Source organism: Melitaea cinxia, chromosome Z (genome assembly GCF_905220565.1).
Source record: "Melitaea cinxia chromosome Z, ilMelCinx1.1, whole genome shotgun sequence".
In the NCBI taxonomy this organism is placed as follows: domain Eukaryota; kingdom Metazoa; phylum Arthropoda; class Insecta; order Lepidoptera; family Nymphalidae; genus Melitaea; species Melitaea cinxia.
Window position 1 is genome coordinate 6,235,864 of NC_059424.1, and position 13,962 is coordinate 6,249,825.

General features: G+C 32.9%; 1 protein-coding gene across 1 annotated transcript in view; it reads left to right on the forward strand.

Annotated features, from left to right (window-relative positions):
• The window catches only part of LOC123668531 (E3 ubiquitin-protein ligase MYCBP2), a 95,426-nt gene that overhangs the window by 20,719 nt on the left and 60,745 nt on the right, over positions 1-13,962 (forward strand). The window contains exons 31-34 of the mRNA XM_045602266.1: positions 955-1,076; positions 1,153-1,257; positions 2,003-2,190; positions 4,110-4,263. Of these exons, the coding sequence (XP_045458222.1) occupies positions 955-1,076; positions 1,153-1,257; positions 2,003-2,190; positions 4,110-4,263 (569 nt within the window). The remainder of the gene's footprint in view (positions 1-954; positions 1,077-1,152; positions 1,258-2,002; positions 2,191-4,109; positions 4,264-13,962) is intronic.

The window sequence follows — 13,962 nt, forward strand, 5'->3', positions numbered from 1 at the left end:
AAAAATAGAAATAATTAAAAATGTCTTTGCTGTTCCCTTTGTTAATAACTTAAAATAATATGCATAAATAACTCGTCCTTAAATGTTTTAATTATTTTGTTGGATAAATCAATAATAATAATAATAATAGAAATATGACTAATTTTTTCGAATAAGCGCCGAGCTATAATATCAGTGCCGTCTTATCTTTTGCTTAATACGTATTTTTATAAAAAAAGTCTTTTTTAAATTAAATATGTATTAATAGATATAATTGATTTTTAATTCTTGATATGTAATTCAATCAAAACGCTAACAGAAAAAACAGATTTAATTGATTTTTAAATAAAAAATAAAGCTTAAACTAAATGTATATAATTTCAGTGTTTAAAGTGATGCTTAAAATATTAAACTAATGCATCCGAACGAGTAAAATATCCTAGTATTTTATGACTACACGTGAAACACTTCGAGAAGAAAATATATTTTTTAACATATATGTTATATATACCAGCTGTACCTGAGATTCGTCCGCATCGAATTTAAAAAAAATATTGTGCAGTTCGCAGAGTTATAAAATAAATAAATGTATAAAATAAAAGTAGCCTAAGTTACTCCCTATTACATAAGCTGTCTGCCAGAGAAGGTCCCCTTAAAATCGGTCCAGCTGTTTCAGACACTAGCCAGAACAAACAGACAAACAGACAGACAAAAATTGTAAAAAATGTTATTTTGGTATATGTACCGTGTATATATACATATGCATTTAGTAAAAGCAGTTATTTTAATATTACAAACAGACACCCCAATTTTATTTAATTGCATATATTATATGCCGATGATTTAAATCTTAAAACAAATTAAAACTAATGAAACTAAGTAGTAATTTGTAATAATAGATTTTTGCATGGTTTTTGCTTTGTACACCCTTATTTATAAAATATCGTTATTGTAATAAAACATGGTTCGTTGCAGCGGCTAATACAACTGACGTCAGAGACTGGTGAGGCGGAGGAACTCGAAGAGACCAGCTCTGATGCACCATGCATGCATTACAACTGTACATACGTTAGTGTCACACCTAAACTGTCAAATATGTAAGTTAATTTTAATAAAAATTTAAAAGTAAAGGATATAACTTGAGATCAATTTTTTATATATTCTTTGTTCCAGCCACTCGGACTGGCCACAAGAAGCACTTTTGGTACCTGGCAATGAAGTGATTTTCTCTTTGGAGACTGCATCAGATTATTTAAATGAATATAATAAATCTAATAAGTAAGTTTCTTAAACATACTTTTAAACTATAAATCAATAAGGTAAATTTAATAAATTGATATTTTAGTACAAAATTGCGTGCATTTTTGCATTTGACTCTTCTTTGTACTGTGTGATAAGCATACGTATCTGTGTGTGCTCGCATCCCTACAACTTAATTAAGAATTATAAAATCTTTCAATACTATTAAGACTACATATAGTTGGTGGTTCACAAGAAAAAAAGTTTAGAAAGTTTCAAATGGAACAATAAAAGTAAAAATTATTATACATACTTAGCTTTTATGTACACATGTTCTCACATACTACACGAAGATGCAACCTTGTTAGATTGATAGCCTGTTGGTGTATACAACCTACCTGTGTGCTGTGTGGCTACGGCACTAAAGAATTTAGCCACCCCCTCTCTTCCCGTGGGTGTCGTAAGAGGCGACTAAGGAATAAGAAAGTTCCACTACCACTTTGGAACTTAAGAAGCCGACCGATGGTGGGATAACCATCGAACTGATTGAAATACACAGGCCGAAGACGGGCAGCAGCGTCTTCGGTGCGTCAAAGCCAGTACTGCGGTCACCAACCCGCCTGCCCAGCGTGGTGACTATGGGCAAAACACACGAGTTCACGTTATTTTTGGCATAAACTTGTGGAGGCCTATGTCGAGCAGTGGACTGTATAGGCTGTAATGAATGAAATGTATACAAACAAGAGTCGAAATAACAACATGTTTTAATATTGTGATAATAAAGCGAAGAAAGCCGCTTCGGCTACCGGTGCTTGTGCGTGGGTTACGAGGACGGGACGCTGTCGGGCGGGGTGGCGGGCGGCGGCGCTAGTGGGTGCCTCGCCGCGCTCGAAATGGAGCTCGTGCACCTCGGAGCCGCGTGCGCCGCGCGACTGCTCGCACCCGACCTGGAAATACCGCCCCTCACTCAAGGTACGAGGATTTGTGATACACTCTATTACTGTATGTGCATTGTATATCATATCTATAATATAAAAATGAGTCGCTGAATGTGTTGCTAAGCGCAAAACTCGAGAACGGTTGGACCGATTTCGCTAATTCTTTTTTTAAAATATTCCTTGAAGTACGAGGATGGTTCTTACGGAGAGAAAAATTCTAAAAAAAATAATAATAAAATTAAAGAATCGACTGTTAGGCGATATGAAGTTCGCCGGGTCAGCTAGTATATTATATATCTTACTCCACACCTTTTTTAATACTTACTCGTTCGCGTGTCTCGGATGATGTTTTAAAACATGTGATGATAAAAGTCGGACTTTTAAAATCTTTTAAAGCACAAATTCTTGATTGCAATAATTCTACTATCGTTATTCACATTATTCGATTTAAAAGACTTTGCTAGTTAACTTCCCTCTTTATATTAACTTTAAGTTATCATTAAACAAAATGTTATAATGTAGCCCTGGTCTTGCTAAACTGACCTGAACTGTGTGAAAAATTTTGAATTATTAAAGTAAACGTAATAAATGTACGAAATGATGACACAAAAAGAGACGTCCTGGGTGGTATCAATATTTATATTGGTTTATTATTATAAGTTCTTAAAATCACTAACAGATGGCTTTTATCTCAATTAAATAGCATTTTTTTATTAAAAGGCTATATTAAGTGTCACGAATTAATTTATATTTAAACAAATGTACAGTCGGTTGTGTTTCTCAGTTTTAAGTTACTAAACATATGTATACAAACCTATTAAACTTTATAAAAACGACGTCATATCTATATACTAGTCATGTTTGCTTTTTATTTGTGGTTAATATTGTTTAATTGATTTCGTTAATATTCATTTTCATTTCATTTCGATTTTATATGTGTAATGTTGTTGTTGTATCATTCGATTGCATCTATAAATCAACGTTTTACTTATGCATATTAATATCATACATACAGCCGGCACTACTTCCTCGATTGCTACAATGTATAATATTTATACAATTGCTCGTATCTATAAGAATACAGCAAACTTACGTTTTTAATAAAATACGTATAATCTCGACAGAAAATAAAAATGTTTCACTCAAAACGATAAATCGACTTGAATTTACGCCGACAAGTATAGTACATTAAATAATTAAGAATAACCCAAAAGTATTCGTTACATCTCATTCAATTTAAATTAGACCACGACAAGCACCAGCTTTCGAATAAAAAAAAGAATAACAGTAAAACAGTAATAAGTTGTGAGGTACACAAATAAAAAATTAAATCAAATTGAGATCCTCCTCCTTTTCCTGAAGTCAGCTAAAAGTAATATTACATAAGAATATACCTGTATCAGTCAAGACACTTGTATAATCACACTTATTATATAACTAATTGTAATAGAAATCTGAATTGTTATAAATGATTAATTTCAACTTTGTCGTAATAAACTTATCTGAATTTAAAGATTATTATTAAATGATGATTTTTGTGTGTTCTAAAAGTAAAATTATTTATTTTTGCACTGGTAGACGAGTATTGTTACAATTTGTCCGTAAGTAATTTAACCCACGTGTTCACGATAAGACTTCTCAAGCGGCACGTCCGCTCGTGACCAGAATTCAGCACTGCAGGTGTTCTCTGATCCATTGTACTCCAGCTTTGTTATATACTTGCCTTGAATTTCAACTTGCTTGTGTACGCTTTCGAACCATTTATGTATGTTTCCGGACTACAGCCATCAATAAATTTGCTCTACTTATATGAACACAGATAACCCCACCTATTATTGGGTATAGTTTTAGGGCATTTATTAATTTTAATCCATCAAAATATCAAAGTTTCTTTCTTTCGCGTGCACTTAAAACTATCGCTCAGTATTCTAACAAGACTTTATTGGTTGCTAGCCACGATATTCGAGGTACAAATGCTCGCGATGTTGACGGGAGGCTGCGATAAGATGGGCGCGGACGAGACCGAGACACTGCTGCTATCCCGCGGGCTCGAGACCGCCTCTCCTCCGGCGATACACAGCGTGCTGGACGGCTTCCCACTTTTAAGGTCAGTTACTGATTAATATCTACCCCATACAACCACGTCTATATTCAGAATTAAGAATTAATGAACGCTTCACACTCGACGGATCCCCCAGTAGGATCCTCTCCTGTGCCGGGGGTCCGGAAACACACACATTACACAACACCCAGACTACGACTAACATCTATATGGTCGATACAAATGTCTGTCGCGAGCGGGAATCGAACCCTCGACCGCCAGCGTAACAGCCAGAGCTATGAACGCCGCGCCAACGCGTCGTCTTGTCGTCGTTATCATATTCAGGTAAGTAAATTCTGTCATACGAAAGTTGAACTGTATTGAAGTGAAACAGGCTTTAAATATCTCTCTGCTGACGAAAGGATTTTTCTATATAGGTGACTGGAGATTAGTTTGTTACGCTTATCGGGTGTAGGTTGGTGAATAATTTTTCTACTAAGATTGACAGTCATTGTTAGATCCTTATACAAACAATAAGTATGATGTACTGTGTGGCTACGGTACTAAAGAATATGGCCACCCCCTCGCTTCCCGTGGAGGCGACTGAGGGATAACACGGTTCCGCTACCACCTTGGGACTTAAAAAGCCGACCGGTGGCGGGATAACCAATCAACTGCTGGCTTTGAAACACACAGGCCGAAGTCGGGCAGCAGCGTCTTCGGTGTGACAAAGCCAGCCCTGCGGTCACCAACCCGCCTGCCCAGCGTGGTGACTATGGGCAAAACACATGAGTTCACGTTATTTTTGGCGTAAAATTGTGAAGGCCTATGTCCAGCAGTGGACTGTATAGGCTGTAATGATGAAATATGATGGAGAAAAAGACAAGAAGTGTAACAAATACAACAAAAACGTTTTTGATCGAGCGAATTGAATTAATCCCTAGCGGGGTCCGAACCTACGCCCTTAGTCGTTAATGTAACTTTACTCATCACTACAATCGAAACAAATGTCGGCTATTAATGCTAAATTTACTTAGATATATTCTTTATACGGTCAATCAATATTTTGGTAAATTGTTCTTAGTTTATTAAACCTGACAACGGGTTTGTGCAGTAGTCGCAGTAACTGACTCTTGGACAAGGGGCTGCGGGCTCGAACCCCGCTCATGATTGTTAAGACCATTACAGATGTTCGTGGCTTGATCGCAGTCTAAAGTGTTGCTACAAATGAAACATAGTACTTTATATAAGCGATCCTTATGTTAAAATTGTCAAAATGCTCATCAAACACTTCAAAGTTTATAGTCTACTATAATCTTGTAACTTGAGTCCTATCTTTAACAAAATTAGCATACTTACGGCAGTGTCACAACAGAGGTTGCAAAAATGTTATGACCTCAATTATGAGTATTTATAACAATTTAAACTATTTTAAAAACACCACCCTATAATTATAGACACGGAGATTATAGTTATTTCTTTATCACAGTCCCCATCCCTAAAAGAATATTGCTTATTAAAAATAACCCTGTTCAAAAAATATGACAGCCTTTCTTTTAGAAGGCGGTTATATGTATATTCACCTTATAATGACACAAACCACAGTAACCACACGTCACGTTGTTTTTATTACATGCATTATGTTTTTAACCTTGCGATTACTACAGGCTTGTTTATGTTTAATATACTATAAACTGTCTACCGAAGCTGTGTTAATGGGTAAGTTATTAGCTATTTTATACTTTAGAGTTTAGATGGTATTGCATACAAGTTATGTACGATTATATTCTAAGCAGAGTGAGAACAATTAGTACATCTACGTCATAGATTATTAATTAGAGTTTTCAAAATAAAAATAAAATCCTATAAGACTTATAAGTGATTTATTTTCACTGTTCTTCTATCAATACAATTGGTTACTTTAACTTTTTACTTGGTTTTACTTTAATAGACTGTTATGTATAGTGTACAGTGGAAGGGGAGAGCTGATTTCATAAGAATTTCGCTATCGCAATATTTAAATAATTTTGGAAATAAATGTGATCAATATTTGTAATATTTTTCATGATCAGTGTTGAATTATTAGACTTTGTTTGTTTTTACCTGTGTATTGTTAGTACTTTTAAGATGTTTACTTGATTGTTACATAACATTTTATTGCATGATTAAAATAGTGATCTTCGTTCTTTTAATAAAATTTCTTTTCTCGTCCAATACGGCAGTAAACAAATGCGTCGTGTTTCATATATCTCTCATTTGCCCAGTAATCTTACAATTAAAACAATTGCCACTTGACCTCCGTAATCATTTATTGGTGTTAATACTTCGTTTCGTTAATGTCCCACCTGCCATAGTGTCTTCAGCTAGATATTGCAAATTTTGTACTTATAATTTATTTATTTATTATTAAAAATCGTAGTAAATAGGACAAGAAAATATTTTTAAAATATTTTATCAGTTTACTACTTATGAACCAAGAAGACAGCTTGTTTAATTAGTACATGCTAGTAGTTTTATTAGTATAGTGACGTGTTGGTTATAAAGCAACATGGCTTACAATTACTTTTTGGTACCTGTCTGCATAAATGTTGATGGATGTGTGTAACTTAATAGAAACAAGTAGATAACTTAATAATAATCGCAACAAATAATCGAAAAGCAACTTTACACGTGGATAATTGTGTTTGCTCACAAACGAAAAAAAAACCGACTTCAATTACATCGTATATATATATATATATATCATCGTATAATACAACGTAGATCGACGAAAAAATAGTCAAGTAACAACGCATTACCAAAGATTACTCAAAAAGTAGTTATCAGATCTCGATGAAATTTAAATGTGACCACATGATAAACATCGGCTTTTGATTAAATTAAAAATCATTAAAATCGGTACACCTAATAAAAAGTTATTGCGGATTTTCAAGAAGTTCCCTCGATTTCTCTGGGATCCCATCATCAGATCCTAGTTTTCTTATCATGGTACTAAACTAGGGATATCTTCTTTCCAACAAAAAAAGAATTATCAAAATCGGTACATCCAGTAGAAAGTTATACGGTATAATACAACGTAGGTCGATGAAAAAAGCGTCAAGTAAAAACGCATTATTAGATATAGCTCGAAAAGTAGTTGTTAGATCTCAAATAAATTTAAATGGGACCAATTGGCACACACCACCTTTCGATTAAAAGAAAATTTGTCGAAATCGCTCCACCCAGTCAAAAGTTCTGATGTAACATACATAAAAAAAAAAAAAAAATACAGTCGAATTGAGAACCTCCTCCTTTTTTGGAAGTCGGTTAAAAATATATTTCTAATATTACATGTATATTATATAAAACTAACCACAATTTATAAAAATAATACTTAAATCTTTAGATTAGAATTCGATTCGTTAACACTAGAAATGCTGAAATTTATGTATTATATTGTCCAAAAGTAGTCATAATTACATATTCAAAAACAACGTAGGTAATCGAAAAAATTATCAACGAAGTACTCATCATTAGAGATAATTCAAAAAGTACTGACAAATCTTGATAAAATTTCCATGAGACCGCATGACATACCTTGGATTAAAAAAAAATTCATCAAAATCGGTGGTACATCCAGTAAAAAAATACAAGGTAACGTACAAAACAGTACAGTTGAATTGAGACTTCTTTTTTTAAAGTCGGTTAAACTTTATTAATAACCCGTTCGTATATTATTCACAGTTTAAATAATATAAAAAATGTTAAAAGTTAACTAAACATTAGTTGTTCTTTCTCAGTGGAGTCATTTTGACAGCTTTTGAGCAATGTAATAACACATACTGAAATGAAGTGAAGGAGAGTGGTACTGAATGAACTGAAATGAAGGAGGGGTGGTCACTATAGTTATAAATAAAAGTATTAATTTAATATACAAAATCACAAAATATTAAGAAATTCTGTGATTAAATACACATTTCTTATTGAAAATAAAAAGCAGTCAGAATGACATTCTTGGAAATATAGTTTCAAATTTTTTTTACGTGTTTTATTATCAGTATATTATCAGAAAGATATATTTGTTAAAGGTTAAGCTTTAGTTTTTAGGTTTCGGAACGAATGTTTGTTTACAGTATTACATTAAATATCTTTAGCACACTCGCATTGCAAGGTCATAATGTTAATGAGCTCTATAGTGAAGCAGTCAATGAAATATACACAAATTATTCACATTTATTTATTAATTATAATAAATTAGTCTACACTTGCTACTAACACGAAATGGCTAAGTCATATATTTATTGTACAAGGTAAGTAAGGAACATCTATTAAAACTGAAATGTGATATATACACATGAAATTTTGTATCTTTTAATATAAATAAAAGCGTAAAAATCGTCCAAGCTTTCTTCGTGAACTGTTATTATCTCTAAATTCTGCTAACCATTGATTGATAAGGCTGTTACATTATGTATGAAATACAAATAATTACTTGCGATCTATCCTCCCATTTTATGACAATTGCTATAATAGCCCTTCACATTGCAGTTCATGATATTTTTAATAAGCCGAGTGCAAATAAAGTTATCCTTTACATGAGATTATGCAGGTGGTTAGACTCTCATCTGTTTTTTTTTAAATGTGATTGAAAAAAAAAACGCTCAGCTAAAGCAACTAAGTTAATTGTAGAACACAGTGTCATTGCATTCGCTAGGCATAGACAATATTAAAATTATACGTTTAAAATCAATTGGTTTGTACTTTATTGACTCGTACATTAGTGTACACTTGATATAACAATAACACAATAACATATTTCAACAATTTGAATAATACTGAACAATAGAACAACAGTCTTGGCACAGTTTTATGCAGGATATTTTGAGGTAGAATACTATATCAATTTGATCATAATTTAAAATCATTAAACAAAACCTTCGATGCGATTGCTCCTCGAACACATTACTGACCAGAGACAATCTGGTTCCTGAGATCCAGCGATCATTTTAACTACTTAAATACGATTATAAATCTGTGGTCAAAAGTTCTGCTCTTTCTACGACTATATGAAATTCAGTTTCACGGTATGTCTTGCCGTCGGGCAGAACTACTTGCATTTTTTTCTTTTTTTCATTCTCACGTCGCACTATAAAAAATATCACAATGGCTGCTATAAGCATTACGAAAACAATACCCACAATAACGAAAATCCAAAAAGTTTGTTTGAAGGAACCGCAGCGGCTATCGACGAACGTTGGTACGGAAATGTAGTGACCTTCCAGATCGTACCAACAACTGACCATACCGCCTTGATTGTTTAAAACTTCGCGCCATTCTGCAGCTAATTGACAGGTACACTTCTTGTTAAGATTTAATCCGTCGATACGGAGCGACAGCGTTGTATTATTGTAAACCAGTGAAGAAGGCATCACATCAGTCATTGTATTGTTGTCAATTAATAGTTCTTGACGTCCTAAAACCGACAGTACTTCTCTATCTACTGTTAGTCCTAAGAAAGCACCTTTACCAACGGTCGACACCGTGTTATTCCTAAATGTGACAGGTCCCTTTGAAGTTATGTGAAAACTATCTCCTTCTAAAACACGTATAATATTACTTTCTATCAATACTCTCTTTGGTAAACTGACAAGAAATGTTAAACTAGATAAAGTGTCAATAGTCACTCCTTCAATTCGAAATAGATTAGTCACCTCTACGTCTGACAAAAATCTACTTGGAAGTGTTCTGGCCTCGCCACCGCGTAATATAAAGTTCGCAGTTGTGAATTTTTTGAAAGCTTGTATTTCCACGTTAGTAAATACATTGTTCGTTAGTTCTATACTTTTTACTCCGGTTAAACTGGAAAAGGCATAAGGCTTGAGAGTAATCATCTTGCTATCGCTGATCAAAATGTCGTTAATTTGCCCTTGGATTGCGTAAGAAGAAATTTCGTTCACGGTACTGTTGATGATTCTTATACTAATACCAAGATCAACCTCGTTGTCTCTAGAAAAAGGCGACCAGGCTAAAGCTCGTTCGTTTATAACAACGTAGCCAACATTTCTGACTTCTATTGTGCGTAATTGAATGAGGTCTCGGATTGTTTCTGATAAAAAGATTACTCGCTTACAATCCTCAACTGTGATAGCTGTTGCCGTTGAAGGTACTCTGTACGCTCCATCTGGCCTCAGAGTAAGTTCCTGTGCAATAAAATATTTATGATTTTACTTGTCATTTCATTAACTTAGGTTCATAATTATTCGTGATACGGAATAATGCTTGCCTCATATTCTCCGGTGCAATGGCATATGAGTCTGGTGAAAGAGTCGCACCGACAAGCGTCGTCCTCACAGGCAGTAGGCACGGCGTGCTGCGCGAGCGTTTGCGTCAGCAACAGCGCTATCCGTAGCCACCACGTCGCACTCAGCATCCTGACCATGTCAAGTTACCATTGCAGTTTGTCTGGAGCTCTGAAAATGGACCATCATATTTTTTGTAAGATATTGTAAATTAATGCTATCCCTCTAAAATATATATGGATAAAATATAATAAGATAAGGTTTCATTGTATCAACATGACTGTAGTGGAAAATAAATCATTATTATTATTATTTAAAAATCTACACGACATCAGTATAGCGTGCTGTCATTCACGGCACTATACTTTAAATAAATGAATTAAAATTAGTTGCTAAGAAGTCGTTCAATATATCTCTATATTGAACGACTTCTTTGATTGAAAAATGCTTTTTAGCTGCATTATCTGTAAGTATATGCGTCATATTTCAAACGATCGCTCACGTTTATACAATTGAAAAATAGGGTTGAAATTAGTTCGCCGCCTACAGTAATACCTACGAAGTACTTGAACGTCTTTCATATTGAAATCTGAATGAGTTTATACGCTATAATTATTTTAGTATTTGAAATCCTCTACTTTTGCGCAATTTTCTTAGTTGCATTTGTTGTTTCACCATTTTTATCACCTTTTTATTAATAATCTATTATACTCAAGTGTGCGATAATTATGGCCTATATCGATTATTATTATTTATCCTTTTTATCCGTCAACCAAGAGCGTCTTAAAATACGCATCTATTTCATTAATAATTTCCCATGAACATTATTTGTAGTTACAAACAACTACTTTCATTTTTGTAGTTACAAAATCAAATATAATCGTCCGTAAATACCAAGCTATTTGAGCTATCAAGAAAATTGTCAAGTCTAATTAGAACTTAGAACCAACATTGTAAATAACAATTTGTATTTTGGCGAACTAATTTAAATACCACATATGAGATACGATTTCATTTTTATATCGTCACAAGCACAAATTTATTTCTATTGCTTCAAAAAGAGTAATTTTCTTCAATAATATATTCTATAAACTCACTATATTCATTGGCGAAAGCACAAATGACGCGTATGATTGTAACGATGCCTATTCACTGGAAGAGTATCAAACTGTGTGAGTCAGATAAGTCTCGTTATCGGAAGCGTTATCAGATATGCTAGGTAGTTCACAAATAAAATACTAAAGTACTTTATGTGTGATTTTAGCGAGGTTGTGCGATGGCGGCTTTGTGTCGATAATACCACGCGGCTACCCTAATTTCCCACACACTTATTAAATACTTTGTGCCCGTGTGTCCAGTCAAAATCGGTCCACCCGTTTCAGAGATTAGCTGGAACAAACAGACTGACAGACAGACAAACTGAGAAAAATTGTTTAAAATGTTATTTTGGTATATTTACCGTGTATAAATCCATATGCATTTATTCAAAAACGGTTATTTTAATATTACAAATAGACACTCCAATTTTATTTATTTGTATAGATACATCTTTTTCTCTTTATACTTTAGTACTTACCCATACAGAATCACCTGATACTACGAAAAATGAAATTGAACTGAAAATTAACGATAGGTAGGATTTTTGCATTATATAATTTGTTTTGTTGTATTTATTTAAACAATTTTCGATGTCGTAAGATAACAAATACCTATGAGCAATTTTAACAATTAAATGAGTGTTTCTTAGTTGCCGTAATTTATTATTGTCCATCAAAGGTCCCATGTCCATCAAATATCAAGTCTAATTTGATATTGAAATTATTATATTGTTTTTACATAAAACGTAGACAAAGCTTATTAGAATCTTTAATGTAATTAAATCTAACGGTGACCTTATGATCTTTAATTAATTATTTATTATTTATTGAAAATAATATAATGAGCATTATTGGATAGTTATCAAAGATATAGTAATTTATGTATAGTTGTGTTATGTTAGAAGTCGAAACAAGCAAATCTATTTTACTGATATTGTATTTTGTTTGACATTTTATAATTCGCATCGACATTCCTTTACCTCGAGGCGCACCCTTCGAGTTAACTGCCGCGATATTTATATATATCGCAAGAATTTGCTGTAATGAGAGTAGTACCTATAGGTACAAATTGACGCGTCTTCTGGCTATGCTAATTAAAACTTGCCATGACGCTATTTGTGAATTTTAAAGATAGTGTTGGATTTATGGTTGCAGATTGTTACTGTCTCGGTATTTCAAGTGTCGCGCCGTGAACGTGATGTACTGATAGAAAAAGATGTTGTTTATATAACTTATGAACTGTAACGCCATTATTTTTATTTCTTTAGTCCCTTAACTCGTTACTTATGTCTATCACATAAAAGTAGTTTACCTAGAAGTACAATAAGTAAAAATATGCAATGTATCTAATAGCCCGAAACCAAAATGAAACAACTTTTTAACCATTATGTAAATAAACAGTTTGTAATAAATAGTAAAGATATCATCATCCCAAGTATAAGCCTAAATTTGATTGCTGAGTCAAGAAAATCGTGATTCATAATTAAACGTGTGAGTAAGACTTAAGTACGCCAGTATTGTTTAAAAATTACGGCATTTGAAAGACGTTATTACCACGTTTGTATTCGCTTACAGTGTAGATTTCGAATTATTGCATGTAAATGTAATCTTTATTCTTGTTGTTTAAAGTTAAAATATGCATTTTTCCGTAAGAAGACTAAAACTCTAAAAAGCTAAACATGTCAAGAAAAGTCACTAACTTTACTAGTTTAAAAAGCCATTAAGATTTTGAAAGAACAGTTTAACGTAGTAGTAGAATCTGGACGAAATTGATATTAAAGCATACATGCAAGCACTATTATAACTACGATAATATACATATACCTACCCACATAAGAAATTTTTTGAAAAAAAAAACTACATAAAGCATAGTACATAATAATATTTTTTATTGTTTTCATGCACGTACTGTTTCAAAGTCTATATTTTAAAGATATATTTAAAAAAAAATGAATTTCATGAATCAAAATTATTAATGATATTAATTACTTATTTCTCAATAGTCATTATTTTTTAATGTCAGCGGAATGTGTTATAGGAAACTAGCTGATACTAAATATACTACAGAATGTCTTTATATACAACGTTCACAGCACATGATCAATTTTAAGTCAGTGTTTTAAAACTCATATTTATTTTTCCTTATTATAATTATTATATATATTAGAGTTTAAAGGTTCATAAAAATACGTTACTACACCTACGGTAGTCCGACTATACAGTCCGATATTTCAAAATACCTTGAGAGGATAGTCAACTGTAGATATGCTTGTCGTATTTCCCTATATCTATGATGCCTGTAAATAAAAAATACTATGTATTTGTTATGAATGTATACGTTTTGAAAGATAATTAAGTTTTGTAAATTGGGTATTGCCTGGGTGTAGGTA